Source organism: Poecile atricapillus, chromosome W (assembly GCF_030490865.1).
Source record: "Poecile atricapillus isolate bPoeAtr1 chromosome W, bPoeAtr1.hap1, whole genome shotgun sequence".
Lineage (NCBI taxonomy): Eukaryota > Metazoa > Chordata > Aves > Passeriformes > Paridae > Poecile > Poecile atricapillus.
The window spans coordinates 12,527,765-12,551,498 of NC_081288.1; the positions used below are offsets into that span (position 1 = coordinate 12,527,765).

The 23,734-nt window shown below is 39.1% G+C and overlaps 2 protein-coding genes across 4 annotated transcripts in view; one reads left to right on the forward strand and one right to left on the reverse strand.

Moving 5' to 3' along the window:
* Window positions 1-7,182, reverse strand: part of LOC131591572 (coiled-coil domain-containing protein 146-like) — a 67,169-nt gene extending 59,987 nt beyond the window's left edge. The window contains exons 1-2 of the mRNA XM_058862396.1: window positions 7,114-7,182; window positions 598-758 (exon numbers count right to left, since the gene is read on the reverse strand). Of these exons, the coding sequence (XP_058718379.1) occupies window positions 598-747 (150 nt within the window). The 5' untranslated portion in view covers window positions 748-758; window positions 7,114-7,182. The remainder of the gene's footprint in view (window positions 1-597; window positions 759-7,113) is intronic.
* A 308-nt stretch (window positions 7,183-7,490) lies between these two features.
* The window catches only part of LOC131591724 (protein FAM185A-like), a 39,199-nt gene continuing 22,955 nt past the window's right edge, over window positions 7,491-23,734 (forward strand). For 2 of the 3 annotated variants that reach the window (XM_058862710.1, XM_058862709.1), the window contains exons 1-4: window positions 7,491-7,983; window positions 13,713-13,822; window positions 17,013-17,105; window positions 21,458-21,596. In XM_058862710.1, the coding sequence (XP_058718693.1) occupies window positions 7,614-7,983; window positions 13,713-13,822; window positions 17,013-17,105; window positions 21,458-21,596 (712 nt within the window). In that variant the 5' untranslated portion in view covers window positions 7,491-7,613. The remainder of the gene's footprint in view (window positions 7,984-13,712; window positions 13,823-17,012; window positions 17,106-21,457; window positions 21,597-23,734) is intronic. The other variant, XM_058862708.1, reaches the window with a different exon arrangement.

Sequence of the window (23,734 nt, forward strand, 5' to 3'; positions counted from 1 at the left end):
TCTCCACCAATTAAAGATTTAAGAACAAATTAGACAAATATCTACAGAGAATCCACCTCAGTGCCAATTTTGGATTAAATTATCTCTTAATGACTCTTCTGGCCTTACATTTTTAAGGATTCCATTTGTTATATATTTGATATTTAAAATTTTTAAATACTTCTAGCATTCCAAAAGACTTCTTAACACCAAAAAAAATCACAAAGGAAACTGAACTCTGAAAGGTTTCTTCAATCACCATCATCAATTAATAGTGCCTCAGGAACCACTTACCTGCAGCTATGGAGCCTTTTAAAAAATCATGATGCAATTATCTCTACAGATAGAATACTACAAGACCAAAACCAAGACTTCTATATTCTCATTCCCCTTAAGGCCATGATCACTGAAAAAAAGAACATGATTATCTATCAAGCACAGCATCCCCAGAAAAAAATATGACACTGCTTCACAAAATTTTCTTACCACTTAGAAAAATCAAAGAAATGGGGAAGATATAGATTGTGTTAACAACCTTCAATTATTAACACCACAAGATACACTTCAGAATAATTACTTTGCACTGTTACAGTCAGAGAAAGCTGGGGCACAAGGTACCTCATCTAAACACTGAAATGCAGGACTTGCTGTTATGTCAGTGGGTCCCTCTTCCTGGCTAGGAGCTGCTGGAGGCAGCACACAGGTAGGTGACTCATTCTCAGCTGCCAGTTCTGTGTCAGTGGGATTTCCTTCATCACCCTGACTCATTGTTCAAAGCTCTAGAAAGTAACAAAAATACCAATACAGTTCATTAGATCCAGGGATATATATGATTATGAAAGATAAACATGTGGTGTAAAAACCACTACGTGAACATGTCAGACCCACATTCAAACCATAGAAGTTATAATGTGAGTAAATTATATGTCTGCAGTTACAACTTCATTAAAGACTTCATGCAAGAGGCTGCATTATCACTCTATCATTCTCAGGAGTACTTTTAAAATATCTTGAAGAAAGCTCTAATTCTGGTTAGGTAACACAGTCTTTTAATAAATGCACAGAGGGAGAAATTAAAGAAGTTTGGATCAAGCAGAGGTGTTGGAAAACATAATTTTGCTATATTTATATTATAGAAAATCCCATATTCATATCTGTCATTTAGGAATAGAAATCTCTAAGATACTTGCATTAGAAATAGTTAGATCAAGGGCATTCAGTACTTCTCAGCAAGATGAAACTTAATGCCATAAAGTTTATATAATTTCACTTTGTGTTTACGATCCAGCACTTGAGAATTATGTTCCCAAGCTTCAGTCATCAGAATTCTCTGAGGTGTGTGAAAATGCCAAGGTGGGTGAGGGAAATAGGAGGTGGAATACAGGGGGATACAATGCTCCTGGTATCCTGGTAAGACAGCAATGTTCATCAAGATGGTTCTCATCATTACATCAAATGTGACTTAATATCTGAAAAACCCATCTTCTGGCATAACAGCATCTTAAGAGTTTTGTATATCCAAAGAGTTTTAAAATACCAACCTTTTGCATGAAGAAGCAAGAAAGGTGACAAAAACACTTCAGGAGAAAGATATAAGGGACATGGGATGATCCAACAGAGGCAATAAGCATCTTACAGAGGGAAGAGAGGGGAAGAAGGACTTGTGAGGCACACAGAAATCTTGTCATCACAGTGAGATACGGGACACATTGAGCATTCATAGCGCAAAGCACAGCTCAAAGTGGAGATGGAGTGGAGAGGGAGGAATTCAAGAAATCCTTCACTAGTTCACTGAAGTTGTTTGTAGATGACAGGAATGGACAGATCGGTATCACAGCATTTTAGTGCAAAATATTGGGAGAAAGACTGTCAACTCTTGCATGCAAATGTTCACCTGACACCAGAAGGTCTTTATACATTAGCTATTATGCAGAGGACATTGTATTCTGCTATGGAACCACATCATTATGAAACCCGTATCAGCTGCCAAAGATGTAGAATCCTCTTCAAATTAGGCAGTCTTGACATCATTCAGCCTTTCACATAACATAGGGGAGACCTTTCTCTTTTTTAAAAGAGTGCATCTTATTATCAAGGACTAATCAAGGACAACCAAAATTAAAACCGTAATAAAATTAAGAAGAAATTTTGAGACTATTTCAATAATATATACCAGATCTTTCCAATTAAACAGACAGTGCAATTTAGCATTCCACAGCCAGAAAGCTGACAGTTAAGAAAAATATATATATTTTTTTTTAATTGTACTGGGAAAATGGATACAAAAATGTTGTGTTGTTTGTATTCACCTTTTGAAAGTCACTTGTCTATAAGGGTAGTGAAAGTTACACTGAAAAGTTTATTACTTTCTTCAGTACTGTTTGGAATTCCTTCAGGCACATTTTGACTTTTAGAGAGATTTCAGTGTCTGTATTTGCTTATGGGAAAAAAAGCAATTTCATGATCCCTTTTGGAGGAGTCAAAACATTGTGAAATAACTATAAACATCATAGAGGCCAAGAAATAAACTCTGAGTTACTGTACATAAACATGTATACACATTTATAAATAGTGAGTGATTTTTCATCTGTAAAGAAGAGCTGAATATTTTAGCACATGCATTTTGTGTTTATGGCTACTGTTGCATTATTTGTTCCTCTCAACTTAGAATTTAGACAGATGGAAAAGCACTGTGGCAGAAACTCTACATAGAACAATGCCAAAATGTTAGAGTTTCATCGGTGTAGGCATATTTGTCAATACTTGTATCTGAAACATACAGTTGACATTAGTCAAAAATATACCTCATCCCAGTACAGTAGTACAAAAGAGTCCTCACCAAGAATCCAGTTGGCTGGGGAGGGTGAGAACAAAAAAACTCTTTTGAATCTGAAAAGTTTATAGTTTTATGTTAAGACACAACTATAGAAATCTGAGACAGAGAAAAACCATTAGACAGCCTCAGCTGGTGTGACAAGCCCTTGTCTCCACGTGGTTTTAAGAGGGGGCAGACATAAACAAAATATATGTAGGTTTATGGGACATTAAAATAAGTTTAGCATTCTTTCATTACCTACTACATTACTAAATATACAATTCAGTTTATATAAAATTTGATCTATAAACTTCAAAAAGCAATGTGGAAAAATTGTGTCTTTGTAGTATCTGGTAACTAAACTGTCTAATTGAATTAGGAATGAAAGTTGACTTTTTTTTCCAACTTCACAGAACAGCCCAACAAGTATGGATGTTTTCAAACTGTAGAACTGCAAATAATATCACAGTCTTGATCCAAAACACAGAATTACAGAGAATGGGAATTACAAGGCTGTTTTGGAACCTGGGCCAAATCAGGCTGAGAATTGTCTTGTGGAACAGCTTCAGGACAGCAACAATAATAAAAGCCTGAACTCAGATTCCCCAAACTAATTTTAGTATCTTTACTTCTGTCTCTCTCTAGCAAACAGCAATGTTCACACACAAATCAGTGCAGAATCCAGGTGGGTGACACTTAGTTGAATTGATTCTTTTCAGAGTGATAGATGCAAAAAGTAGTAAAATTTTATTTTGACCATAAAGAGATGCAGGTCCATGTGTGAAGATGAATCAACTATCTCTGCACACCTCCAGCCTACAACTGAATGCCTGGGGAGGGACAGAAGTACCCACCAGCTATGGTGTGGTGATGCTTCTCTGAATCCATCCCCTTTCTCCTTGAACTCATACAAAACGTTCAGTATTGGTAAAATACAGGGAAATGGAGATTTTCATTTTATCATTTATATCACTTGGCATGACATGAGTAACCAGCGCTTCTTGTTGCTTTTGAATCTGGCTTCTTGATCTCACCTAGTTCTTTTACTGCATGAGTCACTGAATAATCACAACTTTTCTGTGCCACTGGGTTTCTTCCTAATGCTGAATTGTCATTTGACAATCCTTTTTCTAGGCTGAAGCAGACAATCCACCTCCTGTCACTGGCATGAAAGCTCTTCTCTGCCTTCCACTGTCCTTATCACCCTTCTCCAAAACTTTTTCAGTTCTATCATATCGTATTCAGAGAGAAGGGATGAGACCTACAGATAATATTAATAAGAGGAGCACCATAGATTATTTGATCACACAGTGATTCTCTTTCCATCCCCTAGAATTTTGTATTTTTATGCTTTTTCCCTAATGGTAAAGTAGAAGACCTTCTGCTTTAACTGGGCAGAGCCTGTGCTTCAGCATGAATGGATGTGTCTTTAAACAACAAAACCACATCAACATTAAATGATAATTGAATTTAAAACTACATTGTGTACAACAGGACATTATCACGCACATGCGAATCAGAATGGATTGTTTGATTAGACAGTACAACCTCATCACTTTGGGCAATGAGAGTGCACACCATATACCTAAACAGCTCATCAATTTCTGTCACAAGTTCTGCTGTTTTCCCTTGTTTTCAACTCTCTGCTATTTGGGATAAAACCACCCTGAGCCACACACAGACTTTATCTGCTGGAATTCTAATTAGATATGGCTAAGATAAGAAGAATTTTAATGGTAAGATTTGCCACTTCCCATTTCAAATGGTTTCCATGAGGAACTTAATTTCCTCAGAAAATTTCTAGTGGCGTGACAAACAAAAAAATCCCTGAAATCCAAACCATTGCGTGATTTGCAATGCTAAAGTACAGAGGAGAAAACAAACAAAACATAATTTGCCTCCCTACTGAACCCTAGACACACCTTGAGAACTAAGGAGGTTCAAGGAAGCGGTTCAGAAACGCACCTCTAAAAGAAAAACAAACAAATTACAAATAAAGGTGGCCCTATTTTCCTAAGAAGTGAAGTCACATTATTTTTTCCTTACAATTATAGCAAATGGGTAAAATTAATCCTGCCCAGGCAGACTAAGTTTATACCCTGTAGGTACCTGCAGCAGTTTGGGATTATTCTGTGATAAATTCCAAATACAAAAGTCAGGAAAATGCATTTCTTCTACAGCCTCTCCTGTAAATACTTCTGATTTAATTCCTCCTTCTTTGAAATCTCTCTCTTACCTTAGCCTAAAAGTGCATCTGATAATACTTTGGCTTAAAATCTATTTTATATCACTTTATAGAACTTCTCTGAGTTCTAGGGCTCTTTTTATCCTTTGCATGAAATACTGAATATCCTTTGCATACAATACCAATATCTGGTAAAACAGAAAATAAGGATTGTAATTCACTAAGAAATCACGCAGCTATCCAAAGTGGAGTTCTAATTAAATCTTCACTTTTAAATTTGATACAGCTTTCTTATCCTGCAAATGACAAACCAGAAAATGAAAGCAAAAAACAAATAAATAAATAACTATTATTTCATTGTTGGAATCTGCTACATGCTATACCAGCTGATCCAAGCAAAAGCATGAAAGTTAAACAGAATCAATACAGCAAAAATACAGACGACATAAGTAAAACATTAAACACATGAGGTTTTGTAAGTATGCAGAAAGAAAGAACTTCTTCCTAGCAACTACTTTTTATCTGTTTTGTTCAGTATTTTTAACCATGTGAGTATGCTTAGACCGTATCTAATGAAAAAAAAACAACAAACCAACAGCAACAATGAAATATAAACATAACTGCAGCTTAAGCATCCAGGAATGGTTTCTTGAACTAAGTTCTCAACTATGCAAAGCCTGACAATATTAAATTTGATGCAGAGCACAGTTTACTCTGGATTGTGGGTACTGATAAACCTCTGCCTACATGAGGAGCATCAAATACCAAGCTCCTGGAGGAAAAGGGGGCTGTGGAAAAGCAGCAGTGTCGTTTTAGAGTTGGTGGGAGTCAAGGATCAGGAACAGCAGCACTGACCCAGGGAGAAAGGAGAGAAGCAGTGAGCCCCACCTCACCAGGGACCGGATTCCCTCGGAACAGTGGGATCAGTTATTCGCTGAACTGGCTGTCATCTAGTGGAGTCATAGCACATTGCAACACACTTCTTACACATCTGTAACTTTCCCTGACAAAAAAAAATCAGACATTCAAATTTGGTATTGATCTCAAAGGTGAGAATTTGGAAGATTTTTTTTCCTCAAAATCAACTATTTCTGAAGACTTGCAAAAAAACCCGTTCCAGCCTCCATCATGTCCCAAGATACTTCTTGATACTTTTTTGACTGTCTAGATTTCAATTTTTGTATTCTAGACTATCATAAAGCAGGCTGGCCTTTTTTGTGTTTAACCTAATGATTTTTTGTGACTGAGTAATGCAAACCAATGAAATAATTTAACTTGAAGGACATTTTTGATGAATATGAATCTTCATTAAAGTTTCCAGAGTGAAAATTACCGATGGACCAAAAAAATAGAGCCATCTTCTTTCCTCTTGGCCACTGAGGTCATTTGAGATTCATAAATAATCAAAGCCAGACAGTGACAGAAATGGAAATAGGGCTAATGAGATGAAAAGTATTTGATGACTAAATATCATGCTTGCATGGTTATTTATGAAAAAGAAACACATGGAGTGCCAAAGGGAGACAGTAATTAAGTAACAGGCCCAGATTTCATTATTTCTTGTGTTGCAATCTTGCTAAGACAACGCAGCTTTCTGTGTATTTTTTCTCTCTCATTATTGGCAGTAAAAGACAACTATCACAAGAATTCAGGCCCTAATTGTACATCATCTATTGCCCCCATGCCCCACCTCATTTTTAAAAATTGTTAAACGATGATAATGTGGGCAGAAGAGTCTTTTAAACCGAATTAAGTGGTTCCCTGCTTGTTTGTAAACCCTGTAAGGACAAGAGCTCAGGAAAATATTTATTTGCTTGGCTTCAGAACTGCTAAAAAGTGGTACAGCACATAACATATTGACCAAAACTTAATGACAGAGAGCAATTCTGGTGCTTTGTGATATCACTTAAAAAAACCAACAACAAATAACTGGTTTTCCAACACATCTGCCAAACTGCTACACCGGCTGACCGAGGACATTTCAGCGGGCTCGCTGTAGCTTTAGTGCAGCGAAGGGCAGGCTGCCCCGTCTCCCCACACGCAACACGGCACCGCCCCGGGCCCCGCGCGGGGGTCGCACTCCCGGCCCTCAGGGACTCCTCAGACAGGGCTGTGGCAGCGCCGCTTGACTTACTTCCCGCCTCGACGTCGCAGCCGCGGCTTTGGCCCTCTTGGCCCCGGCCCCAGCCCCAGCCCCAGCCCCAGCTCCAGCTCCAGCTCCGGTCCCGGTCCCCTCCAGTCCCTCCCGGCCGCCGCAGAGCCCGGCCCGGCCCAGCGGCGTCCCCGTCGCTATGGCGACCGGCGCACCGCCTCCCGCCCGCTTCAGCCGCTCCCACTTGTGATTGGCTCCGGCGTCCAGCCCCGCCGCCCAATAGCAGCAGGCTCTCGGCAATGCCCCGCCCTCCCCGCTTTCCGATAGGCCCGTGGCCACGGCTGTAGTTCCTTCCGCGCGCTGCAGAACTACGGCTCCCAAGGGGCTCCGCGGCGGAGCCACCGCCTGTTTACCGGCCGTGCCGGTGCCGCTCCCCGCGTGCAGCCGCGCCACGTGACCGGCCGGGGGTCACGGCCGCCCGCCCGCCAGGAGCGGCCTCGTCCCGTCCGTCCCGTCCCGGGCGCTCCGGCCCCCCGGCGGCAATGAGGGCGCTGCGCTGGGCGGCCCTGGCTGTGCGAGCGGCGGGCGGGAGGTGGGCGCCGCCCGTCCCCCGCCGCGGTCGCAGCGGCCCCGGTCCGCCCCCGCCGCGGGAGTGGGCGCTGTCGGTGAGCCCGCGGGGGCGGCTGCGGGTGCGGCTGCCGTGCCAGGTGAGCGTCCGCCCCCTGGACCCGCAGCGCTGCCCGGGCGCGGACCGGGTGCTGGTGGCCGTGAGCGGCGGCAGCCCCGGGCGCGGCGGGCGGGAGCGGGAGCCGGTGCGGGTGGAGCACGACGAGGCGCTGGGACAGGTGGCGATCGTGGCGGACGGCGTGGACAGCAAGACCGCCGTGGACGTCCGGACGCCGGTGAAGTTCGGTGAGTGCGGGGGAGGCGCACGGATCGGGGCATCCCACCGGGGATGGGCTGGCGCTGCTGTTTCGGCTGGAAGCCCCTGTTGGGAAACGGCATCGCGGCCGCGCTGATTCAGAACATCCCGTTCTGCTTCCTGTGTTCCTGGACGTCCTGCGTGTTTGGATACCCGATTTGTTGTGACCCTTTTGCCAGCAGCAGTTAGTGCGAACACTCGAGCTGGTGTTAGCACTGTCATTTGTGATCTGGCAGCTGCTGCTCCAAGGGGACTCGGCTCCGAGGCAGCGTCCTCGGCATGCCGGGATCCACCAGCTCCCTTAGCGTTTGTTGGGCTGAGTGGCTGTCCGCAGGATACATGAAATACCAAGAAGGGCTCCCTTGTCCAGTACAAGTGTTTCATTATCTTTTTTGGGCACAGGGCTGTAATCTGTGCAGGGTTTCTTGTATGGAGCACAATTTGGGAGAGCAGCTGTAGTGGCTGAAGCCAGTAAACATCTCTGCTGAGCTGGCGGTGAAGTTCTGACAGGGGCCCTAAGTTTAGGGAGTGCAAACTCAGATTTGTGTTCAGCCATTAATGTGGTTTTGTTTTTTTTCTTATGGATTTGGGCAATTTTCTATACAGTGCAGAATGTTTCACCATGCTGAAAACATTTTTTGATGTACAATGCACCTGGTCTCTTGTTTCGTTTAAAGTTATTGAAGATTGCTGCATTATTTCATTTAAAGCTCTGTTGCAGTTGTGATATGAGAAATGATGAATAATCCCACCTTACTTACTCTTAATACATATAATCTAAGACTTTTGTAGAATATGATGTCACATACAGCAAAGATACTCTGCACCTTTTATCTTGCTTCACTTTTTTCCTGCCCTGTGTCTTAGGGAAAATTCTGCAATGTGTTTTTTTTTTTCCTTGTTTTCTTTTAGAAGGATCTGAACTGTGTACAATTCAAAATGGAGAAGCCCTATGGGTTTGACATAACATCACTCTCACATTTTCCAGTCTTACTCATCCCTATAATTTACTTTTCTTTTTTTTTTAACACTGCTTATAACTGAAAGGGTGTTTCTTAAGTATTTTTATCACAACTTAGGGTTTGTTTTGTTTCCTAGAAACTAATATATGCAGAAATATTCTGTAATTAAATACAGAATATTTGTACATATAATCTCACCCTTCCTGCCCTCAGTGTGCTTTGCTGTGTTAGAATGGTTGTACTCATTCCTCCCATGAGGAATCCCATGACTCCAGCAGCCCACTTCCCTGTCTCTGGTCATAAATAGATGCTCAGGGAAGAGTAAGAACAGAACAAATGTAAATTGTATTTCATCTAAGCATTCTCTTAGCTGTCAACTGTTTTCATCACAGGATTTTCAGAGCCTGATACAGCTCAACCCCTCAGTGGATCTCTCTGCTGAATGTCCCTTTACACATGGAAACAGTTTCAGGGTGAGAGCTTCCTGGTGAACTCCTGGCACAATCCCACACTTTAATTTCCTGCTATTTTATCATTTGAGTATGTGGTATTCCAAGGTCCTCCTGTAATTTGTCAGTGAGTTTTAACTAGTCTGAAGAATTTGGTGTCATTGATAAAAGTTTTCAACCTTGCTATTTGTGGTGATTTCCAACTTCTTGTACTGTTGAAGGTGGTGCATAGCTTAGAGCTGCAAGGCAATGTGGAACTAAGGATATTGTTAAAGGTATTTGAAAAGCCCAAGTTTGTTCTCTTAAACAGATCATCTGTTACTTCTATATTCATTGTCTCTGTCACTGAACTGTAGCCTGACTGTCTTCTCCGAGAGTCTTGTAGTCTTAACTCTTACCTGAGAACTTGCAGTTGCTATCTTACAGCTCTTCTTTTTATTTTTTCCCTCCCTTGCTTGGCAAGCACAAAGATTACCTTGGCTTGTCTGTAGCATTCACAGGGTCCATCCCATAATTAGTGAGAATTAAACAAACCAGTGTCCCCTTTACCCTTCAATTCTCTGATATCAGGTGTGTCTGGATACTGTAGTCCTTTACTATTTCAGTTTCTCCAGGATCTCTGAGCGACTAATACAAGTCGCTCCAGAGCTGGGTATTCTTGAGGTGCAGAATTCATTGTGTTAAGATGTGAAGAATTTCAGCCTTCATAAAGGGAATGTGGGAAACCTTCCTAAAAGTCTTGATACTGAATCCTGATTGATGGAAAACAATAATTTTGCTTTTGTCCTGTCTTTGAAATTCTCACTATATTCTGAATGTCAGCCAAAACTGCAGACAGTCTCAGGGGCTTTGATCTTGAAACAGGTTTTCTTTTTTTTGTAGGTTTCTAAGCTGTTCCACTTGGGTTTGTGGTAAGCTCATGCAATTCAGGTTCCCTGGACAATCTGTGGATTATGTCCTTACACAAGTTGCTCTTTGTCATCCCATAATTAGCATGATGTTAGTACTGTGCTGTCATCCAGGTGCATCTAGAGATATATTTACAAAAATGTAAGGTTGTGGGGTTTGAGTGTTTTAAGTTTTTACTCAGTGAATTAGAATTTTTGCTTGCCACTGAGTTTCTACTTTTAAGTGTCCTTTCAGCTCTGGTTTGTTTTTTTGATCTTCTGAGTATTAGTTTGTGCTTGAGTTGGTCTATTTATTTATTTAGAAAAGAATTATCCATTAAATATCATTGCATAAACAAAAGATCTTATCCCTTGTAAAAACACATCTCAAACCGGAAAGGAACTCTGCAAATACTGTGGCTTTTCTCTGGCTTTCCTTGGCTGGGGGAGCAAGATGTTAACTCTGTTCTGCTTAGACAATTTTGCCTGAGCTCTATCAGTCACTAAGCTGTAAGAAGTTGAGAGGTTGATGTGAATCTCTTTTCAGTGTTTTGTTTTCTTCACTTTGGAAGTTAAGGCATTTCATAACAGCTTTTGCAATTTAGGTTGGAGCTTATCCAGGAAGCTGCAAGTTACCTGAAACTCCTTAGAGCCTGAATGAAGAGCATGTATAGAAAATGCTGAGCTTAAGTATGCATTTTAAACCAAAGACCATCTCTAAGCAGCTTAGTTGGGCAAGTACCAAAAGGTCCTCTCTCTGTTCCAGTGTCTAGTTTTGAGCTCTGTATAGAATTTCAATATCATACATGATCTGATAATCCTCTCTGATGCATTTAGCCTTCATAGATGGCAGATTCAGTCAAGGAATTTCTGCTTAATCAAGTTTATTTATTTTGCATGTGTTAATTAAACCTGAAACCAGCTCTCTGATTTCTGGCTATTGTACATTGGCTGCATGAGTACACAGAAGTAAACTGAACTGAGAGCTTGCATAATCATAATTTGAGATAATTCTAGTAGTCCAGGGCTGCTGAGTCATCTGAAAATAAATAATTATCCAGTCTATTTCAAGTATTATAGCTTAAGGCAGCTTAATAAGAAGGGTGCTTAAATGCCCTAGGGTACCCCTGCCTACATTCTGGTACCCAAGTATTTATTTTTTCCTATATACCTTTATTTCTGATACAAGTCTCTTACACCACAAAGAGCTTCGTGCATTCTTTGTGGTTTATATGGCTGAAGTTGGCTTCAGCCCTTGTCTTTGCTAGGGAGGAATCAAACTGGCTGTTTTTGGAGTTTTGGCACTGAAACAGATTGTATCTTGTTCCTCCTTGTTAAAATTTCATTGGCAATATTATCCAGCTTTCAGTCTGCTTCTTTATGGAGTTGTTTATCCTTGGTTCAGGAACTCAGAGGCAAAAAGACAGAGGGGGTCAATTCCTTGTCCACTATTTTTTGTTATATCAAGGCTAGCAAAGTGGTGTGACTCTGCAGAGGACCAAGGCACAAAGTGTATTTCCAGAAGTCCCTGGTGTTTCTTAATGACTTGTTTATGAATTTTCAAATTTCTGGGTCCTCTTTTAGCACCCATCTTTGATAGCTAGAATTACATTACTAACCAACCTTTCAAATTATGGCAGTAATATGCTGTACAGAATCAGAAGTTTTTTTATTACCCTTATTCTTGTGAAAGTCTTAGTGAGTTTGTAGCATGGCTGAACTGAGCACTCTCAGGTCTTTTCCTCATCCCTTTTGACAGATGCAGTAAGAGCAGGAGAGTTTCAAGCTGATTGAATTCAAAGATTTGCACAAGCAAACTGGCTTTTGGGACTCTCTTCTCAGAAAGCAAACTAGCAAGAGTCTTGGTTGTAGACCTTCCCAAGCACCCTGCCATTGTCCAGTGGGTGAATTAAGCAGTCTGGGAAAGATAGCTTGTTCAAAAACAACATTGCTTTCCAGTCTACCTGTTGTAGTCTTTTTTCTTTTTTTTCTTTTCTTTCTTCTTTCTTTTTTCAAAGGAATTGTTACCTTTGAGTGCTATCTACTTCCTTCACTAAGTTTAACCTCTTGGCTTACTGCAGCCATAAGGTAGCGTGTCTGCTGCAAAGATGGCCTGTTTTAGCTCTGTCCCTTGGATTCTCCTCATTTGTCAGGTGACAAAACTTCCATTTGTTATTAATTGGAGCTCTCAGTCTCTCGTCTTCATGGTCTGCAAGCTTACTGTTGTCATGGTTCCAGGAAGCACCTGTCCTGGGCAGCAGTGGGACAGTATTGATCTACAGGCTGTGCTGGGCCGTGGGTCTTACTTGGCAATCTCCCTGGGACAAAGCTTTTGCACATTCTAATTATTCTTTTCATCTTTCTGATACCCTTAGCAAGAAGTGGCAGTGAAGGAAAGTAGTTTCACATTTGCTTAAATGGAGGTTTCATTACCAAATAATCTCCTTTCCTTTAGGGAGTAATGGGGATCACTGTCTTAGTCCTTCAGTTGTGTCTTGCAGCAAACACTTCCAGTTGCTGTTCAATTTTTCTTCTTTTTTGCCTCTTATCCTTAGAAGAACAAAATCACTTCTTTCCTCTCCTGCCTTTACTTTTTTGGCAGCCACTATGGTGGTCATTTATACAAATGATTAATAGAAATTATTATTAATATACACAGAATCCCCAGACTGTACATTGTCAAACTTCTTCCCATTTCTTAAACCCAAGGGTGAGACAAGTAGCAGAAAAATGCTTTTCCTGCCCCTGCACCTTATCTACAAGACCTAGTGATTTTTCTTTGTGGGAGTCTCTGAACAGTTGCAAGGTGAGGTGGCTCAGACTGTGGAGGCAAACATGCTTCTTCATGCCAGGGGAATGTCAGGCTTTCTAGAAGGCTGGGGAGGATGACGCACACCAACTCTTCTCTGCCTGGTTTTGGGTTCTGGTGCTGGCTAAGGGAGCAGCAAGGCCTATGTATTTGTGCTGTTGAGCCTTATTACTCTACATGTGGCCTCAGACACCTGCCAACCTTCTGCCCCAAAATGTGTGTCAGGGTGCCCAAATGTCCTAAGCAGAATTTCTAAAGGAATGGGTGGCTAGGAGATGGAGGTGGAGTTGAAGAAAGATGAGACTTCACTAAAAGTTCACACCCTGCTGATTCCTTGCCACAGGTTAGTCATTCTTCTGCTTCTTAGTGTTCTGTCTTGGAGCTGGATGGCTCAAACACTGGCTTAGGAAACTTTATGTCCATGGTTGGTAGTGACTACTCAGGCTGTTCAAAGTGCATGGCCAGACACAGCGGCAGGTTCTTAAGTAACAAAGAAGCTGCTCTTTTCCTTACTACCTATGGTTACTGTATAACATGATCAAATACTATGTTAAAAATATTAAATTTAAAGACTTTTTTGTTCTGTTGCTAATAAAACTCTTTTAATTCTAGATTTGGATATCAAAACATCAGGAACTGGCTGCGTGAAGATTCAGAAAATAGAATGTGATAGCTGCAAAATAGAAACAGAGAAGGGGACTAGTGTCTTGCAGTCAATAAAGGTACAAAGAACCCTTCCCTACTGTTTGAAAATGGATTGTGTGGCAGTATATAATGTCAAAAATACCAGTTCTGGAGATGAGAAGTACTCTGATATTTCCCATTGCAACACTCATATTGCTATGTGTATAGCACCTCACCTTTCATTATTGCATACAATTGCAGCACAAAGTAAATAGCAGTAAATAACACGGAGTCAGAAGTCCATGTATCTGTGATAGCCAAAGCCAGCAGAAACATTGACAGCAGTAAGCCTGATCCTTGTCTTCCCTGCCCCTCAAAGGAAAAAAAATTGACTGTGATTTCCTGTCTAGTAGGTTAATAGTTATGCCTGCTCAATCACGACTTTGAGACATGCTGCTGATATTTTTTTTGTATGTGTGGGGTTTTTCTTTTTGTTTTTTTTTAATAATTGGTATAACAGCTTTTGACAATCCATTTAAATTAATTTTCAATCAGAAGTTACATATTACATGTCCAAAATACCTGACTGAAATAGATCTGATATATACTGTATGTATCATAGGCATGACCTTGTCTTTTCAGTCTTAACACTAAGTTTGCTGACATAAGCTGTTGTAAAATTCATCACAGTTTATCTGACTTAGGTGCTATTTGGAATCAAATTCACTCAATTGTTTGGCATTGTACCTGCAGGAATTGGTATAAATTCAAAAGAAAGGCCAAATTTTTTGAGATGAGAAAAAGTTTTCAACACTTTTCTCTAATGTGGTAAGAGATGATTTTATAACAGACGTAGGGAATACTAAGCTTAGGGAGGGGTGTAGTATACAATAGACTAGGTTTCCTCTGCATCTAGGAAACTATAGACAACTTGAACCTTCCACATTCTGTGTGATTGACTATTTTACTCTTATAAAGAAACCTAAAATCTAACAGAAGTTAATAGTACTATGTGATGCCCATCTAAAATTTTCATTAAAAATTAGTCTTATGTAGTAATAACAACAGTGCATGAGAAACTGCATAATAAGAGAAGGCAAGGTGGTTTTGGCCAGCAGTAATGACAGTAATCATGGCATGCCATTACATCAAGAACTTTTTGTGGTATCATGGAAAAAGATGGTTTTGAGGAAAGACTGCTAGCTTATCTTCTGGGAATCTTGTCTCAAATAGAATCCAAGATGGGAAATATCTTGAATTTTAAAAATTAAGAGCTGGGTTTTAGTCTGATCTTGTTTTTAAGTACTGTAGTTTTAGTAAGGTGACTGAACTAATTTTTTCTTCTAAACTTCAGGAACTATATATCAGAGGAACAGAATCATTTGGGAGAAACAGAAGTATTAGCCTTCAGGGCTTTTCCAAAACTACTAAAAATCTTAAGGACCAGATGCTGTAGTGCAGCATAAGAGCTGATTCCCTGTTAGGGAATTTGCATTACTGAGCAAGCTGAAGTGATAGTGCCCTCCTCTGGATGGATTAAAGTTTTAATGTTGGTTCGCTGTTATTAACAAACCTCATTAACTAACAAATCAGGAGACCTTTTCTTTACAGGAGAGAAAAACAGGTCATTGATAAACGACTTTAAATGAAAAAAATCTGGTCATGTAGGGATTATTCAAGAGCACCAGCAAACAGCTTCACAACTGCTAGTTTTCTTAACTTGCTAGAAGTTGTTTGTATAAATTGTAATTCAAAAGAACATGCTTTTTTTTTTAATACAATCTATAGTGTCTGTACAAAAGACTTAAGAGATTTGACATCTACTTTGCTTAATAATGCATACTAGTAATTGAACAGAAAGAAGGAGTCTCTAGGAGGCTTATTAAAGTTGTTTTTTTTCTGGCAGACATTATCCTCACGCCAGTGCAATTTGTCAAGGGTGGTTTTACTGATTTTTTTTTTTTTTTTTTTTTTTTTTTTTTTTGGGTGGTGGTTGTGGCTGTTTTTTAATTGGCAGAAGTCCAGTTCACCCTATCCCATCCAAGTCTCTAGGTCAGCTGATAGCAACAGTAACTCCAAGATACGGTTATGGCATTTAGGTCTTCTTCAGAGTATGAATTATTCATGAATTCTTTATTGAGAAAGTAGTGCTCCTTCTTTTAAATTTTTTTGTCGTGCTTATTACGACAATGCCACCAGGAAGACCCTTTAATTATGTATCCATGTTCCTCAGTTACTCCTGACACCTTCACTATGCTGGTGATAACAAGAATTTCCAAGCATCTCGCCCACACTGTTATGCTTCCTCACCACTCCCCATGTCTGGGCCTGATTCATCCTGCATCAGTGTCCTTCTCTTCTCCTGAACAAATTTTTCTGGTTTTCCTCTGACATCTGTTAAGGTCTTGATAGCCTTTTGCCTCTTCCTTATTCAACCCTTTCTCCCTTGCTTGCAGAAGCCCTGTGAAAAATCAGTGCTTTTTTCTTTCAGCTGGTGGAATATTTCAGCTTAGTGAAAAGGCTACTTGACCATTGTAACTGGTTTCTTCTCTCAGCAAATCCTTCTGTCTGTTAGGTGTCTCTACTGATACCTACTTCTGAAAGCCTGGTTGGTTTTTTTTAGGAAGATATTCTAATAATTTGGGATGGTGGGAATCAACGTGTGTGTTGTAGTTTTATTTTACTGAACCTATCTGTGGCCATGCTGGTGAGCCCTTGCTTATACACTGGTTTTTCCAGTCTTGCAAGTTCCCATAGTCTCCTCCAAAGTTACATATTTGGAGGATTTGCTGTTTAACTGTTATTCTGATAACAAGCATTATGCCTCAAAGGAACTGTGATGCCACATTGAAACATTTAATTAATTCATCATGTATAAGGAGAGAACAATCTATTCATTGAAATCTGATTTTTTAAAGTTTTTTTTTTTTTACAAATGGTTGCATTTTATTCTCAAGATCTGCTGGGGTTTTTTTGGCATTTTGAGAATGGTTTATGTGTATTTGTACTTTTTTTTTTTCTTGTTGGTTGTATGCAGCAACAGCTGAAAGGGTATAAAAGCTATGAAGAAGTTTTTACTTGGAACCTGGCTTATTAGTTAAAAACTTGAGATTTTCCTTATGCAAAACAATTTTAATTAGAATTTGTGTGCAGTGAAACACTGTAGAATCTGGTTCTGCTTGCAGGACTAAGGCTTGCAGTGGTTAATGTGGTACAACTTGAAAAAATAAGATAACCATAACTAGAAAAGAAGTTATCCTAACTGTATGATTTTTAAACTTTTTTCAGAGCCATAAAATTGATATACGGACAAACGGTGGCAAAGTAATCGGTCTTGGAACACTTTATGGAAATACAGATATTTGTGCAACAGAAAAGGGGGTAAGTAGGAAGTAAAACTTTCTCTTCAATGGCTTATTCTCCTCATTTCTTGTAAAAGGACTAAATTCAAAGCATGTGCTAAAGAATATGTAAATAACCCTCATTGGTGGCAATTTCACTGTTTCTTAGGTTTGTCTGTTAAATTATTATTATCCTATGCTTGATTTGGATTGATAAACAGGATTCACAGAAAGCAGGAATAAGTATGTGGTCATTCCATCAGTATAGAGATTGTTCTACTGATAAAACCCATCAGCTTTAATTATATAGACCCCTCACAACATTTTTAAACTCTCTCCTTGGCTAATATGTAGGCACTTGGATTCTGCAGAAGGCTCAGGAGTTTAATGTAGTGTCTTGTGGATAGTGGCTTGATATTTGTAAATGCTGTACTCTTCTAGTGTTACATAGTTATAAGAATGGATGAGTAGAAGGTTTTGCAGACTTAATATAATCATGTATAATCTTGCTATGAGATGCAGTGTGAAGAATCACAAAGAGAATATTTTTGTAGAGAACTAGCTTGGTTTTTCACAGTAGATGGCAGTATGAGACTAACCACAAACTACTGCACTCTGGTTTTGTTTCTTGGCATAAGCAGGCAATTCTCCTTTATTTAAAATAATGTAGAGCTAAATTCCTTGCAGTTCTCACACCCAGTCTTGGTTTTAGGTATTGTAATGTCCATGCAACTGGTTGCACTAGGATTCATTAGATCTGGGGTGTTGCTGTATGAACATGTGGAGCCAAGCTGAGTCTGGCAGTAGCTTGGATGTTTGTTCTGTCAGAATCCATAGGTACCCTTAAAACCAACAGCACTGGGTAGAATCAGGCAGTGGGGGGTAACCCTCCCTTGCCAAGGATAAATTTGAGACCAAACTATTAAATTCCAGGCATCCAAAGTCATCTCTGTGAAGTGCTGTTTGGCACTATTGTACACCTTATAGGGTGGGTTCCCAGATCAGCTCACTTTGCTAGAGCCAGCTGTGAGCTGTTCTTAATGTCCTGATGTAAACTAAGCAACTTGCCATTGGATTTTCCAAAAACTGTCAGCATTAATGTATCTGTGTTTCTTTGTAAGTGAGTGTTAGACTGCCTTTTATGTAATAAATGTAATAATTGTATCTGTATGGGAAAATACAGTTCATATAGAAAATTGTTTTACTTTGAGCCTTTAAATGCTTTTTTAAAAATTGAGTCTTTTCAGAAACACCATCCTTCTGAAATAGTAAAACAAATATTGTGCAGATTAAGTTGAAGTGCTTCTTTGTGATCATGAATATTTGTATACAGTGTGTAATATTACAAGAGGTCAATCTTAGAGCTGTCAAGCTGTAGTAACTTGAGTGAAGTGAGTCATTTTAGCACAAATTCACAGCTACAGAACAATATTTTGGCTTATGTTACTGAACTCCTTACTAACAAACTTTGTAGTGTATTTAGGGAGGATGGATTTCTTTTCTCAACTGGCTACTTCTGTTAATAATCAGTCAGCCTTATGTCTCCTCTGTGTGTTTGTATGAGATGTTTCTTCCATCAGTTGCAGTCATCATTATGTAATTATGGCTCTGTCAGCATTTCCAGCCCCCTCCTGGAGGTGGGGAGGGAGAGGATGTGGTAAAAGGCATTAAGCACTTGAGAAATGAAGAATATTTTTTAAGGGAGGAAGTGGGAGAAGACACTAGTAAAACGTTTGAACAGTGATAGCACAAAAAGGAAGGCTAAGAGCATGAATATGTGGAGGAAAAGCTCTATATGTCTTGTTTAAACACAAAAATATACTAGTTTTTATCTTGAAAATGTGTTCAGGTATAAAGCCTTCTCAGCCTGATTTAGGCAGATGAAACCAGTGGAACTTGAGCGTGTGGTCAGTTTCAGTAACTGCAACCCCCGAGGCTCTGTGCCCAAGGGAAGGAATTTTTTCCAGAAGATCTGGTGGTTCAATGGACAGAAATAAGGAGATTTGTTTTGCTGGGGAGTTATTAGCTAATCTGAGCCATGGGGACTTTTCTATAACACTTGCTTATAGAGCCAGACATCTATGTTCTGCCAAAAATCTACAAGAGTTAAAGAATTTGGGATTGAAAACATATTTATTTTCATTGAAAAGCAATCCTATTTTTCCATGCTTTCCCTATCTAAAATACTTTTTTATTCTTATACCTGAGCAGTCTGACTTTCCCCTCCTCCATGCCCCTGCCCTGATTTGGGTTGTTCTGAAACAAACATTCTTTGTGTTGGTAGTTTTTGTTTTACTGTTCATAGTAACTTCTTTTGATCTGGAGCTGAGACAACTCTTTTTATTACTGTGCAATTTTAAGAAAGGTAGGTGAGGCTGGTAAATGAGTTGGTATGTGAGATTGTTTACAATAAAGCACTTAATTTTTAAATAAAACAATATATCTAAATAGAGTTAAAACTTGCATTCTATAGTAAGAGAGGTAGCTTTTTGAGTTTCCCTTTGCCTGCTTAGGAATGCCACAAGGCAGCCAGTTTGTATCCAAATTTTCATTTTATTCTTCCCCTTTAAAGTGTGCTTTGCTCTATTTTCAGTGTGCTGATATCAGTGATGGCCCTGCTCAAATGGGAAATGTTCTTTCTTTGCAAGTCATTTAACTCTTAGAACAGGTTTGATCATAACACCTAAAAGGAGAGTGGCTTTCCCTTTACTTGTGGCTGTGGCCACGTGGCAGAGCAGGTTTGTGCTTTGCCATGCAGGGTGAGGGAGTGGGGGGCTGCTTTGTGGGAAACATTCCTAGGGCACATGCAATGTAAATTAAAGTTTAATATCTCTTGTTAATAGGGTTTTGTTGCAAGCAGCAGATGATGAAAAGCTGACTTGCTGTTTCAGTTGTGATAAGTTGTGCTTTATATTACTGGATTTTGTTTCTATCTGTAGCATAGCCCTAAGCAGCAACACCTGCAGTGATTGTAGACATTGACTGTCATGGATTTCCAATTGTACCATGAGTTATGCATAGCATTTTGATTTTCTTAAAGTTTAAGGTATCTTGCTAAATTATTGGAGATCTAATCTGTATTGTAGCATCATGGGAAAAGTCTTAAGCCAGTAGTCTCTTTTGTAATCCTATAATTTAGTAGTTCAGTATGAATGGATGGGTAAGGCCACAGTATAATTTGGCTATCATATAGTCCATACTAAACCACCCTCTTCAGCTCAGTTTTTGGGACACAGTGCAGCACTGAGTTTGTGCAGCACTAGTGGCTACTTGTCAGAATACTTCTTCATCCGTAGCTTATTCTTTATATAATATTAGACTGGAAGGGTTGACAGACTTATTTTTTTATATCAACTTTTTTTGCACAGGATGGCAATACTAAAATGACAAGGAAGTTTTAAAAAAAATTTGAGTAAGGCACAGTTTGATCTAGAAAGTCATATATGGTTTCATATAATGGGTACAGATTTTGTGAAATTCACTGCAAGTCTAAGCAAAACAAAAACAAATTGAGTGTGGGGTCCAAGCAGGAACTATTGCGTGTTCCCATCATAAATCAAATTTAACTGAGAATAGAATTCAGTCTCATATGGTTGTTGCACAAGCATGTGAATTGTTCTGTTTTGTTCAAATAGATTGACATTATATCACATGGCTCCTCACTTTTACATAGATAATCTCACTTTTTACCTCTTACTTCCCAAATCCATAGTGCAACTTCTCATATTCTATTCTTTCTCTCTGTTTCTATTGAAAAGAAGTAGAAATGGAGATCTTATCCCTGGTTTTTCAAGGCTTTGTATGTCTTGAGGCTTAAGTCCAAGAATAGAAGCCTGAGTAACCAAGGTAATAGGAAAATTATGCTGAGAAAAAGGGCAGCTGGGTGAGGCTTTTTTGCAAACCTTCACCAAAGACATATGTACAAAGTAAGCCAGTTAAAAATCTTCATAAATATCTGCATGTAAGAAAGACAGTGGATGTTTCAGTTTGAGGTGGCAGAAAATTGATCACCAGTGCTCTAAGTGTCATAATGCTGTATCCAGTCTTCATAATTTAAGTTAATCCTTCTTTTACTTTTCAAAATGAAGTGTTTAATTTTTGAAAATTAAATCAAGTTTTTCTTTCATCTGTTTGTGACAGCTTGGGTTCTTCACCTGAGTGATGGATGCAATAACTCATAGGAATGTTGTGAAGACTCGTTAGTCCTTAAGTCAGAGGTCTTGGATGAAAAGGTTTTTTTTTTTTGTCTTGTGTAGCTTTTAACTAAGAACCTGATTCCATTTGTCCTGCACTAACAACTGCTTTCCATTTGTTTTGTGTCTTAATAGTGTTACTTCCCACTGCTTTTTCAAGCTGTGATGACAAATTTTCAATTATGTTTATTTCTCCTAGAGTGTAAATATAGAGAAGCTGCAGGGGACAACCATCAGTATATCTACTGAAGATGGGCTGCTGAAAACAAAGTATCTCTATGCAGAATCAGCATCTCTCTCTTCAGAATCTGGTGATATTATGCTGGGAAGTGTTCATGGTAAGAAGGAAAATGTGTCACAAATGAAACTGCTTTGAAGGTGTTCAGTAATGTTCACAGTAACAAATGCACTAATGCAGTAGACTCTCACTAAATCAGCTGTGCACAGTATATGAGCAAAACAGTTCTTCTATTAGAGACTTGATTGATTTTTTGCCACCTAGCAGACTGTATTTTTCAAAACAGTTTCATAAGCACACTTATTAATAGCAAAAAGTGTGTATTATAGGAAAGAATGTCACACATACTAAGAACATCAAAATATTCTAATATTCAGCAGTTAAAATGATACTTAAAGTTGTCAGGAGGCTTCTCTTCCCCTCTCCCCATCCTTTATTTTCTTCATAGGAGAAGCAACTCTTGGACAGATCACCTACAAAGAGCTGTTGTAGGAGAGAATCATAATGAGAAGTTTTTATTAGAAATGGCCTGTGTGTTTGCTGGCACCTTATATTAAGAGTGGTGACAGTTTCTGTTTTTAGAAGAAGTTCTTAGAACTTCTTAGCAGTCTCTAATCCATCCACCCTTTGGTGTCCTTCCCCCAGATCTAAAACTAATAAACTCTGAGTCTTTTATTTAAGCAGCAGTTGAGGTTCAAATCTGGTGTGGTTTTCTAATTTAACAAAACTCCCACTGAATTCAGACGCTGCTGTAATGCATTTGTGGTGATTTACCATTGAGTAAAACAAACTGGAGCATGTACAAAGAAAATTACTCAGCTCTGTCAAGGTTCCAGATTTTCAGCTATATCCCTTAAAAATAATTTGCTACAATTTCTTAGCAATTTTATGTTGTCATTTTGCTTGAAAAACGACTTCTTTATTCCGTGAAGGAACAAGTCCTCTGTCCATTTATATTAAATGTGAGAATGGTTTCTAAACCTGTTAGGTAAAGTTAATTTCAGCATGCACCAACAGAAATAAGCTGCTCTTTCTCTTGTTATTGTATTTTTCTAACATGTAGACTTTTATTATTTCTGGAACTTCTGTCTGATAAGCCATGCTAGTTTGGCTTTTTCTTTAACTTTTATTGATATTGTGGAGTGATCAATTTGTGAGCAGGTTCATGTGCACATCCAAGAGTTTATTTTTATTTTTTTGTTATAAAAATGAAAAATATTTCATAAAAATGAAATCATAAATGCTGTAGTTAATAACTTACTTCCTTCAGTAATGCCTGTTGCCATTAAGCTGAAGAACAATGTGAAAACAAATAGAATTGCATCCAAATTATGCAGACATTTCTTACATTACTTCAGGATTATTTTTATGACCTCTCTACTAAATGGGTTTGGAACACCTAATGTTATTTTAGCTGTACATTTTTTTTAAAAAATTGCACATTAACATTTGCTTGGTAATTTTACCCTATTTTTTGGGGAAAAAATAGTTTTTGTAAAATACCATGTTCCCCAATCATATTTTAATAGTTAGAGCAGAGGCTTTTAAAGTACACATACAAACACTTATTAGCAGACAAGATAGCTCCTATTATAAATTTGTGCTAGAAAAAAATGGTTACTTTGACTTCTGTTTGTTGCTCATGGGGTAGCACAATTGCAGGAGTTTCCCAAGAAACAATCTGGTCCAGGTGTTTACTGGCAAAAGTCAGTTTCCCTACAGCTGACACTGTAGATGGCATCAAATCAGCATATCCTGCACGAAACTGAGCTAGATTTCACTGCTTTTGCACTGGGAAAATTGTAGTTAGGGCAGCACAGACTTTACAAACCTCTCTGAGACATTTTGTGGTTGAAACTCAGGCTGTACAATCATGACACTGGTAGAGCTCAGGCTTTCACAACTGTTCATTTGCATGCTTCATGCTCCTGTGGCAAATGAGTAATGCATTGATCTAAAAGGCGTTAGTTTTGGGTAATTTTCATCAGCTTCTGTAACAGGCATTACAGATGTTAGGTGCTAAGGTATTAAGCTTTTGAATTGACACCTGAAAAAGAAATTTGATCATGTGAAATTTCTTTATTTAAGAGACAATAACATTACAGTGCACCTTCTTTACCAAGGGTCACATGGGAGGAACAGGAAACCCCCTCTTTGCAGCAGTCCCAAAGTCTTGGGTTGAGTTGCATTAAGTATTAATTTATTTTATAAATCTACTTCAAATTTGGACTAAATATC